The 23,640-nt window shown below is 48.7% G+C and overlaps 1 protein-coding gene across 7 annotated transcripts in view; it reads right to left on the reverse strand.

The window, feature by feature from the left end:
- ILDR2 (immunoglobulin like domain containing receptor 2) overlaps positions 1–18,655 on the reverse strand; it is a 360,441-nt gene extending 341,786 nt beyond the window's left edge. For 4 of the 7 annotated variants that reach the window (XM_063956731.1, XM_063956729.1, XM_063956727.1 and 1 more), the window contains exon 1: positions 18,365–18,654. In XM_063956731.1, the coding sequence (XP_063812801.1) occupies positions 18,365–18,410 (46 nt within the window). In that variant the 5' untranslated portion in view covers positions 18,411–18,654. Of the gene's footprint in view, positions 1–18,364 lie in introns of all 7 variants that reach the window. The other 3 variants (XM_063956726.1, XM_063956725.1, XM_063956728.1) reach the window with 2 other exon arrangements.
- Positions 18,656–23,640: the final 4,985 nt, after the last annotated feature.

The following is a 23,640-nucleotide window of genomic DNA, read 5'->3' on the forward strand; positions in this document are numbered from 1 at the left end:
CCATAATACTGGACAACTATATGAAAAAGTGTAGCCACATCCACTGAGAGTGGAGCTTCGGCTGCAACGATGGGCAAGTCAAACCAAATATGGTACACGCCCGGGCAGTGGGGGTCATTCTAAGTTGATCGTAGCTGTGCTAAATTTAGCACAGCTACGATCATGAACTCAGACATGCGGGGGGACGCATGCACAGAGCTAGTCCGCCCCACATGTCAGTGCCGCCCCCCCCCCCCCCCACCGCAGAAGTGCGAAGGCATCACACAGCGGCGATACCTTTGCACTTCAAGAGTAGCTCCCACCCAGCGCAGCTTTAGCGTGCTGGCCGGGAGCTACTCATCGCTCCCCGGCCCGCTGTGGCTGCGTGTGACGTCACGCATCCGCTGCGGGCCACTCCCTGCATGGTCCGGCCACGCCTGCGTTGGCCGGACCGCGCCCACGAAAAAGCAGCCAAACGCCGCCGTTTCGCCCCCTCCCGCCCATCGACCACCTCTGCCTGTCAATCAGGCAGAAGCGATCGTCGCGCAGCGAAGGGCGGCCATGCGCAGTTCTGACCCGATCGCTACGCTGCGAATAACTGCAGCGTGCGATCGGGTCAGAATGACCCCAGTAACTACAATTAAGTCACGTCACTCCCTGTAGGTGCTACCCACCGGGTAAGAAATCACCTACACAGGCCCTCCAGTAACAAGCATAGGATTATGCCATACAAAACACAGCATTGTGCGCCCTATTTATAAAAAGCAATCCTGTCCTTAAAACGGGCAGTAATTGGTTTCTGCATATGTTAAAGGCAGAATTACGTAAGAGCCCTATGTAACAAGGCAGTAAGGTACTGAGGGTGAGCAAAAGTGCTTTCACGGGATACTTAAAAAGTTCAAAAATATTAGCTTTGCAGAGCTGGTCTGCGTCACCAAACGTCATCTACAGATGGCATTAGCCCACTTTCTCCTATGGGACAGCCTAGCCTGAGAGGGATCTTCTCATCCCTCACTGGTGGCTGTAGCTGTTGGCAACGTCCATTGCAATATCTTCAATTGCACATGCGCAGGCGGAAGTACAGAGATAGTGTTAGCTATCTCATCGGAGACTAAGGGGGTGATTCAGAGGTGATCGTAGATGTGCTATCTTTGACATCACAATCTCTGGCATGAGGGGGGACGCCCACCACAGGGCTAGTCTGCCCTGCATGTCAAGCCCTACCCCTCCGCACCCCCTCGGAGATCTGCGAAAGCATCGCACGGCGGCGGTGCTTTTGCACCCGGCGAGTAGCTCCCTGCCTACGCAGCCTAGGCTACCTGCCATGTTTTGGGCAGCAGCGGCCACGTCCCGCCCCAGCAATGGTCCGGACACGCCTGCATTGTGCAGACCGCAGTCACCTAACACCGCCGATACGCTCCCCAACGCCGCTGACACGCCCGTGACCGCCTCTGCCTGTCAAGAGGCTTTTGCATCTCACTGTGTGCGCACGTGCAGTGCAGCTGCTGCGCATGCACACAAGACAATGGGCTTCAGGCTACGATCGCTGCCGTTGCAGCTGATCAGGACTGAATTAGGCCCTGTGTCCGGGCAACTGCCCCTTAAAAAAAATTAAATAGTAATAAACTAAAATTCCAATTTTTTACAACACGCGTCGACAAGGAATGTTCATTTTTGGGCGGTGCACTGCAATAATTGATCCATAGAACCCTGTATATTTTATTGGTAAGGCTTTGCTGTGGTATAACATTCCTCCACAAGCTAAGACAAACAGCGACAGACGTCCTGTCTATTATATTTGAATAAAAAAAATAAAAAAAAGAGAACCTGATTTAAAGTAAATGTGTCACATATTAGTCTAACAGCTGGGGGAGAAACAGGATAGCGCTATTAGTGTGGGATTTCCTATGTGCAGAGCCGACTTCCGTCCCTCCAGCCTGGATGTGCAATCTCGGAGGTGGCTGGCGGCAGGATGAGACACGAGTTCCACTCCCGCGCTTTGCATTTCAGAACTAATTCATTTCTCTGAAAAAAACTCGGTAGCTCCGGGTGTCACCTGACACTTCAATTAGCGCCTTCCGTAGCTGGTATCAGTCAAGTGATGCGGCGAGGGCAAAAGTATTACGCAAGCGATTTAATGTCACAGAGGGGGGAAAAAAAACACAGGATCCTAACGCACGGTTCAAAAGTATGTAAATATATTTTAATAAGCGCCTTAGCAGCAAGATTTCCCGTCTAATGATATGAACGTGTAAATTATTAACAATAATTAAGCGTGTATAGCAAAACAGTCATTACAAAAGCACATGAGAGACCATCCCAAACATCTCCTCCGAGGTACAGTATTTAAATGCCTTTGGTTTACAAGGCAAAGATTGCTGAATATAGTCTAATTCACCGCTGCTTAATTACAGGTGGGCTGTCTTGCTTGTATGAAAACTGTATTTAAAAAAATTTAATCATTTATGCTGATTTAACCCTCGCTGCCCACATGAAATCAGATAGGAACATGGGTTGAAGAAACTCTTTATTGCACTAATCAAAATAGCTGTAACTCGCAGAAGCCAATCAGCATTAAGATATAGGGGGTCATTCCGAGTTGTTCGCACGGTAAAAATCTTCGCATCGCAGCGATTTTCCGCTTAATGCGCATGCGCAATGTCCGCACTGCGACTGCGCCAAGTAAATTTGCTATGCACTTAGGAATTTTACTCACGGCATTTTCAGCGTTCTGGCGATCGTAATGTGATTGACAGGAAATGGGTGTTACTGGGCGGAAACAGGCCGTTTTATGGGCGTGTGGGAAAAAACGCTACCGTTTCCAGAAAAAACGCAGGAGTGGCTGGAGAAACGGGGGAGTGTCTGGGCGAACGCTGGGTGTGTTTGTGACGTCAAACCAGGAACGACAAGCAGTGAAATGATCGCAGATGCCGAGTAAGTCTGAAGCTACTCAGAAACTGCTACGAGGTGTGTAATCGCAATATTGCGAATACATCGTTCGCAATTTTAAGATGCTAAGATTCACTCCCAGTAGGCGGCGGCTTAGCATGAGCAAATCTGCTAAAATTCACTTGCGAGCGAACAACTCGGAATGACCCCCATAATGCAGTGAAAGCCAACTTCATGAAATCAGACATCTGATTGGTTATTAATGGTTTTTGTGCAATTTAAGAGGAGAATCTTTGGACTGGATGGGAATTCAAAGGTGTAGAAGCCCACCCTTCTTTCGGGGGTATGAGGTACTATTTCCCCCTGCCCCTTTCAGCGAATTGGCATGGTGGGGCATTATTATGTCAGACCAAACTGTGGCTGCCAGTAATGCTAGACACAAGCTAGTGTGGTTTGTCCACACAAATGCTGTACTAGTGTAGTCATAGGGAAGCACTTAGAGTAGGGTGCACATATACCTCCATACATACATACATACATACATACATACGTACGTACATATGTACATAGGAAAATTTTCATGCAAAAAATAAGCGTACAAACATGAATGTATATTCTGCATCACATGCATCTCAGACACAGTAGTAAATACATCAGATGCATGTTGTACGTACAAGGGTGTGTACTTCCCCACAATAGCATAAGGTACAGCTCACCAGTGGTAGGAAAGTGCTCAAGTCACATTATCTGTACACAATAAAACAATGTAATAAAGAGGGAATATGTGAAAATCAAAACTTCAAAAAAAATTAATGAAATACAAACACAAAGTCCGCTTCATAATAAGAAAACAATGATCCCTATTCCCGACTCCCTACAAGGTTCCTTTCCTGTTCCATCCCATTCCTACCCCATTTCCCACAAAACCTTAACCCCTCCCCAAACCATTTTCTCCCTTCTCAATCCCCTTACTACTCTAATTCCCTAACTATTACATTCCAACCCTTCCCATTCCCTACTGATTCCATTTCCTTCTTTCTCATTCCTTCTCTACAATCAATTTCCCCCCTTCTCCATTCCTTACTGACCCCATTCCCTACCTTCTCCATTCCTTCCCTTCCCCATTCCTTCCCTTCTCCATTCCTCCCCTCTCCATTCCTTACTGACTCCATTCCCTTCCTTCTCCATTCCATTCCTTCTCCATTCCCTCCTGACTCCATTGCCTTCCTTCTCCATTCCGTTCCTTCTCCATTCCCTCCCTTCACCATTCCCTCCCTTCTCCATTCCTTAATGACCCCATTCCCTCCCTTCTCTGTTCCTTCTACCTTCCCTCCCTTCTCCATTCCTTACTGACCCCATTCCCTCCCTTCTCTGTTCCTTCTCCATTCCCTCCCTTCTCCATTCCCTCCCTTCTCCATTCCTTACTGACCCCATTCCCTCCCTTCTCTGTTCCTTCTCCATTCCCTCCCTTCTTCATTCCCTCCCTTCTCCAATCCTCCCTTTTTCATTCCCTCCTCACTCTGTACCCTCCCTACTCCATGCCCTCCATTCAGCATGCCATTCCCTCCCACCCTTCTCCATTCCACGACTTCAGTGCCTCTCATACTCTGTTCCCTCACAATCCACAGCCTGCCTTCTCCATTCCCTCCTCACTCCCTTCCCTCACTACAGCTCCTGCCACGTTCTTGCTCACTTACAGGGGGATACATTCGGCATCCCAGTGGTCGGAATTCTGACACCACAGGAGAACGGCGCCAGAACACCGAAAGCCAACATCCCGAAGGTTAGTATCAGGGCATGGGTTAGGAATAGGGCTCGGGGGGAAGGATTAGAGTTAGGCACTAGGGGGGTGGATAACCATAGATGTCACCCCATGAGGATTAGCCGTAGCCGCCACCCCCTAGTGTTAGCTATAGCCACAACACCCGAACCCCCCCCCCCCCCCCCCCCCGAGGTTATGGTAGGGGTGTGTATTTTTACTCCCTTCCGGTGTTGGGATCTTCAGTGTTGGGATGCCGTTGTCAGTCATGTGACCGCCACCATCCCAACCGCCGATATAGTAACTTCTCCCATTCATTAGATGCTCTTATGAGTTATGTTCCTAATATGCCTCCATGAGTGTAATGAGTTATAGTGTGTAATAACGCCCCATACACCGATCACTCGCTATCACCATGCAGCACTGTGCAATATATTAGCGCTACAGAAATATGTAATAACAGATAATAACAGCAATAAGCCTGGCAGCGCATCAGCTCTTTCCCATAGTATCAGCCAGAGATCTGTAATACCGCTACACACATTCAATACACAATATATAATAAAAGTATAAATCACTTTGCTGCGATATTTCTGCATAACAAAGAAATAAAACATTTAATTTTCTATTTTAAGGGCTTTATCCGCCTACGTCTGACATTAATGTACAGGCGGAGACACTTGGGTACACACAGTTCTGCGCGCTCCGCATTGGATACAGTTAACCCATGAAGAAGATCTCTGTATCATTTCCTTGTGTCATATCTCAGGGCAACTGAAACAATGGACTGTGGGACTGGTTCAGCAGTGAGCGCAATGTAGGACGCAGTGGAGCCGCACTGTGCAGCGATCGATTAGCGATTTCCGGAGGCACAAAGTGAGGGACATGTAGCCACATCTGGGGGAGGTAATGGGGGGCGGGGGGGCTTGAAAATGCAAACATGTTGAGGGTTGAAAATCCTGTGGCATAAACACATCTCTGTACTGAGCGCGTGCGCCGAATGCGTCTGTTTACACTTTTGTGCATTGCGCCTTCTTGTGGCCCCTTACACCTGACACCACTATCCTGTGGTTTGCATCCAGCTGCTGTGGTACTACACATCCCAGCACGTCCTGCCACAGTTTTAGCATGCCTTGACAGCAGAGCATGCTGGGATGTGTAGTTATACAGCCCCTGACCTAGCAGCTTCTGAGTGTGTTTTGCCACCTCCAGCTTCCATTCATGTTAAGTCATGTTGCAGCTATTATACTTTTTATTTTGCCATTTTCAATCAGATTACTGCAGGAGAGGAGAATCCCACTGGACGTACAAAGCTGCTGTATACGCCAGGTGTTGGGTGTTTGTATTTCATTACAGTCTATATGGAAAGTCAGACTTTGTGCATTTACTGTCAATCTTCCCTCTTGTGTACTGTATGTGCACTACATTATGGCCCTCATTCCGAGTTGTTCGCTCGCAAGCGGATTGTAGCAGATTTGCTCATGCTAAGCCGCCGCCTACTGGGAGTGAATCTTAGCATCTTAAAATTGCGAACGATGTATTCGCAATATTGCAATTACACACCTCGTAGCAGTTTCTGAGTAGCTTCAGACTTACTCGGCATCTGCGATCAGTTCAGTCAGTTTCGTTCCTGGTTTGACGTCACAAACACTCCCAGCGTTCGCCCAGACACTCCTCCGTTTCTTCAGACACTCCTGCGTTTTTTCCGGAAACGGTAGCGTTTTTTCCCACACGCCCATAAAACGGCCTGTTTCCGCCCAGTAACACCCATTTCCTGTCAATCACATTACGATCTCCAGAACGATGAAAAAGCCGTGAGTAAAATTCCTAACTGCATAGCAAATTTACTTGGCGCAGTCGCAGTGCGAACATTGCGCATGCGCATTAAGCGGAAATTCGCTGCGATGCGAAGAATTTTACCGAGCGAACAACTCGGAATGAGGGCCTATATTATATTCTGCAGCGTATAGTAATGTTACTTTCTACTAACACTGGGGGTGAAGCAGACCTGATCGTACATGTGCTAAATTTAGCACATCTGCGATCCGTTTCTCAAACATGCGGGGGGACGCCCAGAACAGGGCTAGTCCGCCCCGCATGTCTGGCTCCACCCCCCCCCTGCAAGGGTGCAAAAGCATTGCACAGCGGTGATGCTTTTGCACCTGGCGAGTAGCTCCCTCCCTGCGCAGCTCCTGTGCGCTGGCAGGGGGCTACTCGCTTTGTCCTGGGTCGCAGTAGCTGCGTGTGACATCATACAGCCACCGCGGGAAGCCCCTGCAACGGTACGGACACATCTGCGTTGTCCAGACCACGCCCCGCCAAGGCATCATAACACCGTTGGCACGCCCCCCTCCCGCCCCGCGACCGCCTCTGCTTGTCAATCATCTTTTAGCATCTCACTGGATTCCCAGGGTGCGCCCGCGCAGTGCGCCTGCGCTCCCCAAGGGACTTCAGAATGCGATCGCTGCCGTTGCAACGATCCAGTCTGAATTAGCCCCACTGTCCACCTGCATCTACACACGATCGCTGGGCGTAAGTATAACCGGCGCACGTCTAACATAGAAATGGCGCTAGAATTTCAGCATGACATCTCATGAGATTCCTGCGACTGAAACTAAACACGGAGAGGCCGAGATTTTGAGACATAAGTTTTACAGAACTGTAAATGAAGCAAAGATCCCACAAAGACGGTACGTGAAAGTCAGGGTATTATAGAGCTAGGCCTCAGTGAGACACAAGAAATAACCAGTGTGTAGACTGAACGATGGGGGTAATCCAGACCTGATCGCTAGGCTGCGTTTTATCACAGCCTGCGATCAGGTCCGAACTGCGCATGCGTATGCACCGCAATGCACAGGCGCAACGGACTGCAGCAACGTGGATCGATGCATAGCGACGGGATGGTGCAAAAAAAAACCGATCGCACGGGCGATCGCAAGGTGACTGACAGGAAGAAGGCGTTTGTGGGTGGCAACTGACCGTTTTCTGGGAGTGGTTGGAAAAAGGCAGGCGTGTCCAAGCGTTTGCAGGGCGGGTGTCTGACGTCAATTCCGGGACCGGACAGGCTGAAGTGATCGCAGCGGCTGAGTAAGTCCTGAGCTGTGCAGAGACTGCACAAGATCTCTTTGTACAGCTCTGCTACACATGCATTCGCACACTTGCACAGCTAAAGTACACTCCACCTGTAGGCAGCGACTATCTGATCGCAGGGCTGCAAAAATCGCTGCCTACAAATCAGGTCTGAATTGGGCCCAATATGTGGTCACAGTACTGCCCTCCGTCCTCTGCAGCTGGTTATCATGATGGAACTACAGTATGCAGGCAGTGTTTGAGTGACAGCAACATTCCATCAGCACAGGATCCTAATGAAGTGGGTGGAGCGTCAGTTGTGTGCTGTGAAGCATAGATACAATACTTTACTATTTAACAGAGCTGGAGCAGACTGTCAGGGAAACATTTACCTCCATGGCACTTAGGCCCTCATTCCGAGTTGATCGCTCGCTAGCTACTTTTAGCAGCCGTGCAAACGCATAGTCGCCGCCCACGGGGGAGTGTATTTTCGCTTTGCAGGAGTGCAAACGCCTGTGCAGCCGAGCTCTGCAAAAAACATTTTTGTGCAGTTTCAGAGTAGGTCTGGACTTACTCAGTCCTTGCGATCACTTCAGTGGTTTTGTTCCCGGAACGGACGTCAGACACCCGCCCCGCAAACGCCTGGACACGCCTTGCGTTTTTCCAAACACTCCCAGAAAACGGTCAGTTGACACCCACAAACGCCCTCTTCCTGTCAATCTCCTTGCGACCGGCTGTGCGAACGGAATCGTCGTAGAAGCCATCGCAGGGTAACGAACCACTGTGTACGCGTACGACTCGCCTGCGCATTGCGGTGCATACGCATGCGCAGATTAGCCCCGTTCTGCCGTGATCGCTGCACTGTGAAAATCCGTAGTGAGCGATCAACTCGGAATGACCCCTTTAGCTGGAACGATCAATGTTACAAAAAGAAATATAATAAATTCATTAATATTCAGATTGCCCACAAGGAAATAACTGTGATGATAAAAGTGACTCTTGCTGCTGTATTAAATTCATTGTTACCAGTGCCAACATGGGATGGGAGGAAATAAGTGAAAGTTTTATCGTTTTGACCTATTTCAGCTTCCACATAGCGGGGACTGTGGCCTGTTACATTTGTTTGTTACTGTTTGTTATGAAGGACTTTTTAACAAAGCTGCCGGGAAAATAAAGACGTTAGAAGACACATATTTAAAAGACCAAAAAGTTATATTTTCTTATTGAGAAAAAGTTACATTTTAGCTTCAATTTAAAGCGGTTTAGTTTTAGTTGATTGGGGAGATGCATCAAATCTTGGAGAGAGATGGAGTGAGATAAAGTACCAACCAATCGGCTTCTGGTACTTTATCTCTCTCCACTTTCTCTCTAAGATTTGATAAATCTCTACTTGATGATTCTCTGCGGAACCACTAGGTGGCAGACTCAACTAGGCGCACAATTTCCTGCGCTAATTCTCTACGGGATGTTCTAGGCCAGTGGTACACAGATCCAGTCCTCAGGAAACACGAACAGTGCATGTTTTCCATATCTCCTCCCTGGAGCACAGGGTTTCTTATCACGGACACATTTTAAAAGATCCTCAGGCGGTTCTAATAATTTCACGTGTGGTTCTGTGACCTGAAAAACATGGCCTGTTAGGGGGCCTATTTCTAAGTCGCACGTAATGACGATGTCCGGAGTCCACGCGCATAGAATCGCAGTCGCGATTGAGACAGTAACAATATACAGATGAAACAACTGCAAGTACATGTTATAAATACTGATCTGCATGCCGTCAGGATAGCACATAACCGTTCTTGTGGCAGTAAAGCACTGAGCACTGGGCGGATGGATGTGCAGCATGTGCTGTATCTGCAGAAGTTTCTCTGCTCTGTGGCTGAACCTGTGTACCATGAAATTAAGAGAGTGAAATAATGTCCCTGCTCTGTCCCCATGTCCCCATCATGTGACCCGCCCTCCCTGCGGCCTGCAACCTATTATCAGACACACAGTGTGTGCTGTGTCCTGTATCTGTGACACCATCTCCCCTGTGACCCAGAGCTGCTCTCAACGTCCCTCCCTCTGACAGACAAGCGACGTGTCCTTTCATATACTCGGCAGCACAGTGGTCAGCATTGCACCATTGCAACGCCAGGGTCACTGTCTATGTGTAGAGTATGCATGTATTCCCCATGTGTGGTTAGCTTTCCTTTACATGCTCCAGTTTCCTCCCACAGTCCAGCGTCATACTGAAAGATTAATGGCCTTCCATAAAGTCCCCTTTGTGGTGGGAAGTTTCAGCTGTAAGCTCCAATGGAGAGAAGACTAACGTGAGGCAATGTTTTCCGGAACGTGCTGCAGAATGTGCCGGAACATTACAAATAAACATAAATAAAATATAACACGCCAAGACGTTAGAAGAGGACGTCGTAGACAGCCACAAGTCGACGGCCAAAGGTCGACACCATGTCGGTTGTCATAATGTCTACATAGTTAAAATGTCGTATCCCAACATGCTGACGCCGGCAAAAATGTCGACACGTAGGAAATGTTGACACAATTGATGACATATGAAATGTTGACACTGTGAAAATGTCATCAATAGAAACATAAGGGTCAGGTTTGGGGTTAGGGTTATGGAGAGGTTGGGCCTAGGGTTAGGGTTAGACTTTAATTTGGGTGCCAAAATAATCTGACCCCACTAGAACAGTTAGAGGGGTTTTACTCACTTTATTACAAATGACGATCTCTAAATTCCGACCTGATCGCTCGCTAGCTATTTTTTGCAGCGCTGCGATTAGGCCAAAACTCTTCAAATCTGCGCATGTGTATGCACCGCAATGCGCAGGTGCGTCATACAGTTACAAAGCGGATCGTTGCTGGGCGATGGATTTAACGAAAAATCCACTCACACAGCCGATCGCAAGAAGATTGACAGGAAGAAGGCGTTTGTGGGTGTCAACTGACCGTTTTCAGGGAGTGGTTGGAAAAACGCAGGCGTGTCCAAGCGTTTGCAGGGCGGGTGTCTGACGTCAATTCCGGTACCGGACAGGCTGAAGTGATCGCAGCAGCTGAGTAAGTTCAGACCTACTCAGAAACTGCACAAAACTTTTTTGTATCACTCGGCTGCACATGCGTTCGCACACTTGCAAAGTGAAAATACACTCCCCCATAGGCAGCGACTATCTGATCGCAGCGCTGCAAAAAATAGCTAGCGAACGATCAACTCGGAATGACCCCCATAGATGTAAGGTTGCTACATCTTCCACATAAATATGCAGAATACAGCCCTCTGCACCTTTATCATAGACTAGCTGCACACAGTAAAAGCTTTGCAGACTGGACGGTATCCTTCATTTGTTACGATGAGTCTAGTGGATACATTACCCTATAAATGCACTGGTTTTCCAACACAATAATCTACACTTCTTGCTATGAATTTGCAGCAACAAATCACGCCCAAAGCCACGGTATAACCATCTTCACATTCGCAGATGTTGCCCCCTGCGCAATTTACTGGCTAGCTAACATATTATTTCACCTGCCAGTATGTACTACTAGCAATAGACACACACTGAGCGCACAAATATTCACAAAGTGAAATGGTAAAATAACACTGCACTGTGCAGTCAGCCCACATGTTATTCCACCACTTGTGTTTCATAAATATATAATTCATGGTAAATATCTCGGCTCCTAAACTCCCACTGTGAGAATGGGAAGGTAACTCTTTGTGAATGGGGCGGGGGGGGGGGGGGGGGAGGGGGGGGAACATGACTGGGGCCTCTCCAGCCCCTCCATTATAAGTGACTGCTACATAATGAAACAAAGCCACTCACTGCCTTTGTGTTTCTGAAGATCCACCGACCCCTCAGTCTCTGAGATAACACGTCGAGACCTTTCTCACAGACTGGGTCACTGGCTGAGTATGGACTAGTTGCTCTATCTGCAATGGGACCCTGGGCCTCCAATGCTTCATCATGAACGCCACACAGCTACAGAATTCCATTTTGTATGTCTAATATGAAATCTCTTTATAAACAGCGCAGGTTTTACACTACGGAAAAGAACGAAACCCCCTTTTGGAACTGATTTAAACCTTGCGAAGATTAACACTTAAAAGGTGAAATACAATACAGGGCACTGTGTGGTCCAGCTTTGTGCATCACCATTGAATACAGAGTGCAAACTTTGCCCATCTTCCATTGTATCTCTACGGGGTGCAAGGATGTTTAGGCAAAAATATTAGCTGCGGAGTGCCTTCTCCTGGCTGTTATGGAGGCAGATTGTGCACACTGCGCACAAGTGCCCTCATTCCGAGTTGATCGCTCGCTAGCTACTTTTAGCAGCTGTGCAAACGCATAGTCGCCGCCCACGGGGGAGTGTATTTTCGCTTTGCAAGAGTGCGAAAGCCTGTGCAGCCGAGCGGGTACAAACACATTTTGTGCAGAACAAGACCAGCCCTGTAGTTACTTATTCTGTGCGATGATTGCTGCGACGAAGGTCCCGGAATTGACGTCAGATACCCGCCCTGCAAACGCCTGGACACGCCTGCGTTTATCCAAACACTCCCAGAAAACGGTCAGTTGACACCCATATACGCCCTCTTCCTGTCAATCTCCTTGCGTTCAGCTGTGCGAATGGAACTGTCGCTAGAAGCAGTGCAAAACAACAATGCTTTTTTTACCCGTACGACGCGCGTGCGCATTGCGGCTCATACGCATGCGTAGTTTTGCCATTTTTTTAAATGATCGCTACGCAGCGAACAACGGCAGCTAGCGATCAACTCGGAATGAGGGCCAAAGGCCTTGTGCAACTTGTTCTCAATGGGCTGCATATCACTTTCTACAGTAGTTTCCTTCTGTGCACTTCAGCCCTGTATTCATATCATCAGGCATATTACCAGTATCACGGTTGCCAAGGTATAAAGTGAGCCCGGCAGATACAGAGGGAAAGTGGCCAAATCTGGAAGATGTGGTCACGTCCGCTCAGAGAAAAAATGAATGAGAAATACTATGCTTGCCACCAGAGCCGGCCCTAGGCATATGATTCAAATGACATGCGGCATGCCTATATTCTGTGTGTGACTGCGGCTGTATCTGCATGCGAAATGTTATGTTACAGTGTATTCCTGGAAGTGACTGTAATATAGCATTACGTATGCAGATACAGCCACAGTCACACAAAGAATATAGGCATGCTGCATATCATTTTAATCAGCAGAAGCTGCTTGTGCATCCTAGCCACATAGTAATGCAAATAAGACGCATATTCTTAAAAAAAAAGGTGCCCAACATTAGCAAAGCTGGATGGGATTTGCTTGGCCTATTGAGGCAAGATGTATCAGGACACATCTGTATCCAAGCAGAGGCAGAGGTCACAGTGTTAGCGGCAGTGTGAGTACTGTGTGTGTGTGGGTAGGTTCGTTGTGCAACAGTGTTTGGCATATTTGTAAGGGGCATTATGTGTGTCATGTGTATAAATGCATTAATAATGTGCGGCATATGTGTAAGGGGCATTATGTGTATAAGAGCATTAATAAAGGTTGGCATAATGTGTAAGGCGCATTATGTTTATAAGGACATTAATAATGTGTGTCATATGTGTAAAGGGCAGTATTGTATGGTATTATGTGTATAAAGGCATTACTAATGTGTGGCATTATGTGTATAAGGTGCTCTACTGTGGCGTAATGAATAGAAAGGGCACTACTGTGTGGTCTAATGTGAATAAAGAACAATATGGTGTGGTGTAATGTGAATAAAGAGCAATTCAGTGTGATGTAATGTGAATAAGGGGCACTACTGTGAGGAGTAACGTATATAAGGTAAAGTGGTACTACTGTGTAATGTGAATGAGGGACACTATCACAAGATAAAATGTGAATAAAGTTGCACTACTGTGTGGCGTAATTTGAATGAGTGTGGTATGTTAGACAAGACAGTGTCTAGGTCGACCACTATTGCTCGACAGTAAGTAGGGCGACATGGTTTCTAGGTCGACAGGGACTCTAGGTCGACATGTACTAGGTCGACATGACAAAAGGTCGACATGAGGTTTTTTCACTTTTTTTGTGTCGTTTTTTCCGTACAGTGACGGGGAACCCCAATTAGTGCACCGTGTCCCCAGGCACAGGTTACCGTTCCCAATTGTAGTCCACGTGGATCGTAAAGTATGAAAAAGTTTTTAAAAAATGAAAAACGTGGAAAAACTCATGTTGACCTTTTGTCATGTCGACCTAGAACATGTCGACCTAGATTCCTTGTCGACCTAGAAACCATGTCGACCTACTTACTGTCGACCTAGAGACCGGATCCCAATTTGAATTGGGGGTACTATTCTGTGACCATGCCCCGAGCCCAAAAGAACACGCCCCCTTTTTGGGCTGCGCGCTGAACGAGCGCACTGTTCCTATTTCAAATATAGGGGGTAGGAGCACCAAAATGAGGACTGCTATGGGTGAGGAGTGATGGTGCTGGGAAAGGGGTGCAGGGTCAGAGGCGGAACTAGCGGCGGTGCTAGGGGGCACCAGCCAAAATCTTGCCTAGGACATCATATTGGTTAAGGACGGCTCTGCTTGCCACTGTGGGGCGGCATTGTCTGAATAAGGGCCCGGGCCCAGGTAATTACTGCCATTCTCCTTCAATACCACTTTTATCCTACATATATGGCGCCACAAGGGGTCCTCAGCGCCTTACATGGGGGGTAATTCCAAGTTGATCGCAGCAGGAATTTTGTTAGCAGTTGGGCAAAACCATGTGCACTGCAGGGGGGGGGCAGATATAACATTTGCAGAGAGAGTTAGTTTTGGGTGGGTTATTTTATTTCTGTGCAGGGTAAATACTGGCTGCTTTATTTTTACACTGCAAATTAGATTGCAGATTGAACACACCCCACCCAAATCTATCTCTCTCTGCACATGTTATATCTGCCTCCCCAGCAGTGCACATGGGCCCTCATTCCAAGTTGTTCGCTCGTTATTTTTTTTTCGCAACGGAGCGATTAGTCGCTAATGCTCATGCGCAATGTTCGCAGTGCGTCTGCGCCAAGTAAATTTGCTATTAAGTTTGGTATTTTACTCACGGCTTTATGAAGAAATTTCTTCGTTCTGGTGATCGGAGTGTGATTGACAGGAAGTGGGAGTTTCTGGGCGGAAACTGGCCGTTTTATGGGTGTGTGCGAAAAAACGCTGCCGTTTCTGGGAAAAACGCGGGAGTGGCTGGAGAAACGGGGGAGTGTCTGGCCGAATGCTGGGTGTGTTTGTGACGTCAAACCAGGAACGAAACTGACTGAACTGATCGCAGTGGCAGAGTAAGTCTCGAGCTACTCAGAAACTGCAAAGAAATTTCTATTCGCAATTCTGCTATGCTAAGATACACTCCCAGAGGGCGGCGGCTTAGCGTGTGCAATGCTGCTAAAAGCAGCTAGCGAGCGAACAACTCGGAATGAGGGCCATGGTTTTGCCCAACTGCTAACAAAATTCCTGCTGCGATCAACTTGGAATTACCCCCTATAGTACAGAAACAGTGCAAACAAAGTAAGAAAAAAGTGCAAAAGACTTACAATATAAAACACTGCTGAACACGGTATACAAGTTATAGAAACATTGTTGCATATACATAGTACGCACAAAGGGGGTAATTCCAAGTTGATCGCAGCAGGAAATTTTTTAGCAATTGGGCAAAACCATGTGCACTGCAGGGGGGGGGGAGATATAACATTTGCATAGAGAGTTATGCTGGGTACACACTGGCAGATATATTGGCCAATCAGTTGGTTGCTGATCTGCAGGTGTGTACAAGCAATATGTCTGTGAAAGACGTCTTTCACAGATATATTGCATCTGCTGTGCGACACAGCAGATTACCAATATATCTGCAGATATATTAGTGCATCTTTCAGTGTGTATGAACAATCTCCATCTGCATATATAGCTGCAGATCGATTGAACAGCAGATATATCTTTAAGATATATTGGTGCATCTTTCTGTGTGTATGAACAACCACCATCTGCAGATATATCTGCAGATCGATCGAACAGCAGATATATCTGCCAGTGTGTACCCAGCTTTAGATTTGGGTGGGTTATTTTGTTTCTGTGCAGGGTAAATACTGGCTGCTTTATTTTTACACTGCAATTTAGATTGCAAATTGAACACACCCCACCCAAATCTAACTCTCTCTGCACATGATATATCTGCCCACCCTGCAGTGCACATGGTTTTGCCCAACTGCTAAAAAAATTCCTGCTGTGATCAACTTGGAATTACCCCCATAAGCAGTGCCAGCTGAACCCAAAAGTTTGGTGCCGCTATTGGCAATGAGGAGATGATGGTATAAGTGAGAGAGGGAAGAGGGCCCTGATCGTGAGAGCTTACAATCTAAAGGGGAGGGGCACACAGACAGGGGGGCACAGAGGGGAGACACAATGAGCAATGAGTACAGAGCATCAGTTCCTAATTTTCACTAGTTATACCACAGCTGTACTCTGCGTCCTGACAACGTAAACTATTGTACTTGATGATATAAAGAAAAGACTGAAAAGCACAGAAGAAAGTTAAAGAAATAAACATGATGTATAGTTAAAGTTGCGTAAGAACATGTACTGTATAAGTAAATATATTAAAGTCAGATAACCTTTAAATATTTGTCAATGTCTTCACTTAGCATAACATTAAAAACATATAAAACACCCCATTTGTCAAACAAGGTAATACAGACGGAACAACCATACTGTTACGCCAGTATGCATGAAAATGTCAGATTATTCCATAACGCCGGATGTGTTGCGCCAGCACAAAGCCATATTCGCAGCTCCACGGCATCAGACGGGCCAAAATCAGGCTGCGCCGCCCGCCAGCGTGGGATGGCTGGAGCTTTAATCATCACCTTTAAGACAAGGAAAGTGATATTTGCACAAAGCTATGAAAACATTTCCTGGGCCCAGATCAATCCTCCTGGTTAATATTCCAGTCAGCGGGAAGCAGGAATGATAACAGACAAATGTGGTACCCAACGCTGGGTGATGATGCAGCCAGAGGATGTGTCACGCATAATAATCACCCTTCATTATTATGCAGGTTCGGAAGTGGAGGATAACAGACGAGCAGGTGAACTGGATAGAGCATTGCACTGCTAGCTATAACAGCCTGCCAATGGTCCCTGCACCTCCTGCTTCAAGCATCACGATTGCGATTTATGGCGCTAACATATACCATTGCCCTGTACAACTGGGAACACAGTAATAAAACGTGACTGGGTAATAGCAGACAAAGAGGTACGAGGGCCTTGCTCGCAGGCTTACAAGTAAAACCAATATATATCTTCCAGAGTAAATGTATGATACACGTCTAGCTGTGACGCCATAGACTGCTAAGAAAATATTCTCATATATAAACATTTGCGTATCAGAGATATTTAAACGCACGGTAGGTTCTGCATACAATACACATGTTGCTTTGTGATACGGTGACTTAACGTAAAGACGAAGGTTTTATTCTGCCAGGAAAATCTTGTGCCTCGGAGCGGACGACCCCATTGTATGCCCCCTGTCCTATTGTGCTTTGTTTTCGTCACCTCTCACCCTTCTCTGTGGAATTACCAGGGCTTCACAAACAGGAGCAAATGAGCCCCTGCAATGTGTGAGCAATGAGCGGAGCCAGTGTGAGGGACGTCTAGCTCCATCTAACGATAAATGGAATTATTCCCGGTGACAATCTACCTTTTATAGTGAAGCAAAACAGAATGGACCATTTAGAGCTGGCAGAACAATGCAACGTGTTGCAATCGGGTCACCTCCAGGGTGCATGCCCCAAACACGTATTCTGCAGTTATTACCCTGACTACACATAATATGCAGCATCCAGCAGCAAAACTCCTGCTATCGCCCTGTGTGCACTTCATAGGAAGGCGTCCGTTCCAGTTCTCGGGATTAGGGAACCTGTGGCATTCAGCAGATCTGGGACTTGTGGTCCCCCAGGTTTCCCACTTCTACTCTGGTGTCACCTTGAGAGCAAATCTCAATGGGCAATTCAGCATTAAGTGTCATATACGTCACTGAGTGTTCAGAACATGGAGCAATGAGTGCCCACACAGCAGGGAAATACAGCGCTCACATGCCACAGACTGATAAACACCATGGGGCACCATGCCCAAAACTGCTGCAACCTTTTGGGGAAACAGGAAACAAATTGGGGCATACGGTGCCCATCATACACAACACAATCAGCAGGAGGTATACAATTCCCACACTACTATCACCACAATGGGGAACACTGTACCGATAGTCTGCTGCCAACATGGGCACACATATCATAAGGTACACAATGCCACAATGGGTGCACGCTGAATGTACAGCAGTGGGTATACTGTGCCCACATTCTATGTGCCAATAATGAGGATACTCTGCCCAGGCTCTACCGCCACCCTTTGTTCCCAACAGGCTGGGTAGCAACCATACCCAGTACCAGCATGGTCCATATGGTGCCCACGTTAGCTGGCACCCTGAGCACACACACATTCCCCCATTGTCTGGTGAGTGATGCTGGGTAAACCCGGTCCTGAAGGGGTTAAACAGAGCACTGAGGGGTCTCCCAGTGCCCCCAGCCCATTGCCCTCCCCCCCTAGTGACCCCCCTGGCACATGCCAACCTGAAGGGGTGAGAAGTTGAATAAGAGCGGCACTCACCTATGGCACAAAGCAGAGCCATGCCCCCCAGCATCGTGCCAGCCATGTCCCAGGGCTTCCATCCAGTGCGCACAGCACACACACAGCCCGGCTGCTGCAGCACCTGGCACCGGCTCTCTCCGCTATCTGACTGCGGGGGCTCCAGCACAGGGATCAGAGCTGCTGCTGCTGCTGCCACTGGGATCTTCCACTCCGGCTGCAGCGGGGAGGGGGGAGGCAGAGCTCCCCCACCAACTGGCTCATGGTACTTCCCGGGTACAGAGCTGCCCCGAGGCACATGGCGGGCACCAGGGGGGAGCAGCACAGGCTTATCCCCCCCCCACCCCAGCCTGGCATTCCACAGTCACATATCTGAGCAGTGCAGCAGCAGCAGCAGGTCCTTGTGTGATGTGCCACAGGTTATCCCCAGAGTGGGCACACACCCCATGCCCCCTCACCCACCCCAGTGCTGCCTCTTATTCCCGTGCATGCCTCCTGCTTGCATTAGACCACACACACACATAGTTTATATATTCAATATTTAAATAGTCCTGTATTTATATATATATATATATATATATATATATATATATATATATATATATATATATATATAATTTATTTATTTATTTTTATTATTTATTTATTTATTGTGCAGCACTGTAAAACTGCTATTGTGTGTGGATTGCTCCACTGAACACTGGAGGGTATTTACTAACTAGTGAAAGTATGCAATTATTAACCCTACAGTCCGTCATTTGCTTTCATTGTGCTGTATGACTTGCACTGCAGCAATGTAGGTAAGTAGCCCCCAATATCTGTTCCATGATGCAGCTAGTAGTAGGTATACAGTAGTTGCAATAGACTGTAGGTACGGCGACATCCAGAGTTATCTGTTCTTTCTCTTACGCCCTAGAGGATGCTGGGGTCCATATTAGTACCATGGGGTATAGACAGGTCCACCAGGAGCCATTGGCACTTTAAGAGTTTAATAGTGTGGGCTGGCTCCTCCCTCTATGCCCCTCCTACCAGACTCAGTTTAGAAAATGTGCCCGGAGGAGCCGGTCACAGCTAGGGGAGTTCTACGGAGTACTTCTGGTAAAGAGTCATTTTTTCTTTCAGGTTTTCTTATTTTACAGGGAGGCTGTTGGCGACAACCTCCCTGCAGCGTGGGACTTGGGGGGGGAAGGAGCAGAGTCCGCCCCGCAGGGTCTTGAACCACTGCTCCTGCTGACTGGACGGTGGCTCCAGAGGGGTCTGATCGTGCCCCGTCGCAGGGGAACAATCGCATCCGGCAGCAGGCCGCCACCCCCTCAGAAGCTGAAGTGGCGAGTCAGTCACTGTCCCCCCTTGCAAGCGGGGGGACAGTGTGAAGAGGGCGGCTACGGGTCAGGAGCGCGGTTGTTCCCGCGCTCCTGGAAGGCTCAGCAGTACCTTGGTGCGGCGCTTGGGAGGGAGCGCCCTGGGCCAGCACTGGTTTTCTTCAGCGTGTCGGGGTCTGCGGACCCAGGTCAGCATATTCCTCCGGCCAGTATAATCATCTTGTGAGCAGGAAATCAGCGCCATTGAAGGGGGCGGAGTTTCTCCTCAGAGCAGACCCAGCAGCGTTCAGCGCCATTTTTCCTGTCTGCAGCCACGGTTCACTGGATCCAGGTCCCTCCACAGCTTTCTCCAGCAGTCTGTACGGTACCAGGGGGCTGTAGAAGGGGGGGGGGGGGGGAGGGGGCTGCTTAAAGGCGGTGTCACCTATTAAGGGACACAGCCAGCGCTGGGAAGGGACTCCCTTTACCTGAAAAGCGCTGTGTGTGGGTTGGCTCCAATCTCTGTGTCTCTCTACCATTCTTGGGGGGGAACTCTGTCCTCAAAATACCCTGTGTGTTTGTGGGGTGTTTGTGTGTGTGTGCAACATGTCTAAGGACACTGTTTCATATGCTGCAGAGGATTTGTCTTCCCAGGAAGACTCCATGCCATGTAATCAGGATTGCACTGTTTTAGCACAGATCCCACCTAGAGAGCCAGAATAGTTAGTCTCTCTGAGGGGGACTATTTCTCAGATTTCTGATAGAGTTGCTAGGACTGAGCATGCCACTCAGGTCCTCCAGTCCTCTATGGTGGTATGGTCTGATCCTGCCTCCTCGGGAGGTCCCCTGCGGTACTTTCTAATAAGCGTGCGCTTGCAATTATGCAGGATGACACGGACACCGACTCGGACGCTGCAGACGGTGATGGGGATGTGTTGCGGGGGACGGCATCACTTGCCAAGGGGGTGCAGTTGATGATTGAGGCTGTTAGGGATGTTTTACACATTTCAGACACAGCTCCAGAACAGGTGAGGAGGCCTTCTTCACAGATAATAAGAAGCCCCCCCCTCACTTTCCCGGCATCCAAGGAATTGAATGCTATCTTTGAAAAGGCATGGGAAACTCCGGAAAATAAATTCCAGATTCCCAAGAGAGTCTTGGTGGTTTTTTTACCTTCCCAGAGGAATATAGGAAGAGGTGGGAGTCCCCGCCGATAGTCGACGCCTCTGTATCCAGGCTGTCCAAGCAGGTAGTTTTACCGGTCCCGGGATCTACCGCGTTAAAGGACCCGGCAGATCGCAAGGTGGATGCTACGCTGAAATCCATTTACACGGCTTCAGGGGCTATATTGAGGCCTACTATAGCCTGTGCTTGGATTGCTAAAGCTATTGCCAGGTGGTCGATCACTCTGCAGGAGGAATCGTCTACGCTGGACAAAGGTGACTTTGATTTGTTTTTGCGTAATATTTAGGATTCTGCAGGGTTCCTGGTGGATTCCATGAAGGACCTGGGTTCCATGGCTGCGGGAATCTCCTCCATGTCGGTCTTGGCTCGAAGAGGTCTCTGGCTGCGCAACTGGTCTGCGGACGCGGAATCCAGGAAGTGTGTGGAGGGCCTTACGTACAAAGGTCAGGCTCTATTTGGGGAGGCGCTGGATGCGTGGATTGCCACGGCTACCGCGGGTAAGTCTCCTTTTCTCCCCTCAGCTGCACCGGCTACGAAGAAGCCTTTTTCCTCTACCACGTCACAGTCCTTTCGGCCCGCAAGGCCTAGAAAAAATAAGCCTTCGAACACCTTCTTCAGAGGTGGTCGTGCCAAAGGAAAGAAACCCGCTCCCGCAGGTTCCCAGACTCAGAAGCCCGCTTCTGATACCCCTAAGTCCTCCGCATGACAGTGGACAGCTAGGCCTGGAGGAAGGTCAGGTGGGGGCGAGACTCCGGCAGTTCAGCCACGTCTGGGTGTCGTCGGGTCTGGACCCCTGGGTTCTGGATATAGTGTCCAGGGGGTACAGACTGGAGTTTCAAGAGCCCCCACCTCACCGTTTCTTCAAGTCAGGCTTACCAGCGCTGCTGGTGGACAGGACAATTCTTCTGGAAGTCATCAGGGAATTGGTGCTGTCAGGGAATCTCTGAGAGCTGTCATTTCAGGGCTGTCGGAGGGGGAGTTCCTGGTGTCCCTAGACATCAAGGATGCTTACCTCCACATTCCCATTTGGGCGCCGCATCAAGCTTATCTCAGGTTTGCGCTGATGGACGATCACTATCAGTTCCAGGCGCTGCCGTTTGGCCTCTCAACAGCACCGATGATCTTCACCAAGGTGATGGCGGAGATGATTCAAACAATGGTCCGGGATGTCCTACGGCCTACCCGGGTATCGGTTCATCAATGCATAGCCTTCTGGGGAAGATGGTTGCCGCCTACGAGGCTCTGCAGTATGGCAGGTTTCATGCTCGACCTTTTCAACTGGACCTCTTGGACCAGTGGTCGGGCTCTCACCTACACATGCACAAGAGGATACGCCTGTCTCCAGAAGCCAGGATTTCACTCCTCTGGTGGCTGCAACTTCCACACCTTCTGGAAGGGCGAAGGTTTGGAATTCAAGACTGGATCCTTCTAACCACAGATGCAAGTCTAAGGACCTTTCAAGGACGATGGTCAGATCAAGAGTCACTTCTCCCAATAAACATCCTGGAACTCAGGGCTGTTTACAACGCCCTTCTGCAAGCAGCACACCTACAGGATCGGGCTGTTCAGGTGCAGTCAGACAACGTGACCACAGTGGCCTACATAAACTGACAAGGCAGAAAGAAGAGCAGAGCTGCCATGGCAGAGGTGTCAAAAATCCTCATCTGGGCAGAAAGGCACGCGGTGGCGATGTCGGCGATCTTCATTCCGGGCGTAGACATCTGGGAAGCAGACTTCCTCAGCAGACACGATCTCCATCCAGGGGAGTGGGGCCTCCATCCGGAGGTGTTCGAGGAGGTAGCTGGTTGGTGGGGGGTTCCTCACATGGACATGATGGCCTCCCGCCTCAACAAGAAGCTACGGAGGTACTGTTCCAGGTCAAGAGACCCACAGGCAGTGGCGGTGGACGCACTGGTAACACCTTGGGAGTTCAAGTCAGTGTATGTGTTCCCTCCATTTCCTCTGATACCAAAGGTTCTTCAACTCGTGAGAAGAACAAGGGTTCTGACAATCCTCATTGCTCCGAACTGGCCAAGGAGGGCTTGGTACTCAGATCTGCTGGATCTTCTGCTGGAAGATCCACGGCCTTTGCCTCTTCAGGAGGAAGATCTGCTTCTGCAGGGGCCGTTCGCTTATCAAGACTTACCGCGGCTTCGTTTGAAGGCATAGTGGTTGAACGCCAGATCTTAGCTCGGGAGGGTATCCCGAGTGAGGTCATTCCTACCCTCATACAGGCCAGGAAGGGGGGTAACATCTAAGCATTACCATCGCATTTGGAAAAAATATGTTTCTTGGTGTGAGGCCAAGAAGTTTCCGGCAGTGGAGTTTCAATTTGGCCGTTTTCTCCTTTTCCTGCAAGAAGGGGTGGATATGGGACTGAGATTGGGCTCCATCAAGGTCCAGATCTCTGCTTTGTCCATCTTCTTCCAAAAACAATTGGCTGTTCTTCCTGAGGTTCAGACCTTTTTGAAAGGGGTTCTGCACATCCAGCCTCCCTTTGTGGCCTACGGCTCCATGGGATCTTGATGTGGTGTTGCAGTTCCTGTAATCTGCTTGGTTTGAGCCTCTACAGGAGGCTGATCTCAAGTTTCTCACGTGGAAGGCGGTCATCTTGTTGGCCTTGGCTTCTGCACGACGCGTGTCGGAATTGGGGGCTTTATCTTGTAAAAGCCCCTATCTGATCTTCCATGAAGACAGGGCGGAACTTAGGACTCGTCCACAGTTCCTACCTAAGGTTGCATCGGCTTTCCACATCAACCAACCTAATGTGGTGCCAGTGGCTACTGACTCCTCAATTACTTCAAAGGCCTT

Source organism: Pseudophryne corroboree, chromosome 2 (genome assembly GCF_028390025.1).
Source record: "Pseudophryne corroboree isolate aPseCor3 chromosome 2, aPseCor3.hap2, whole genome shotgun sequence".
NCBI classification, from domain to species: domain Eukaryota; kingdom Metazoa; phylum Chordata; class Amphibia; order Anura; family Myobatrachidae; genus Pseudophryne; species Pseudophryne corroboree.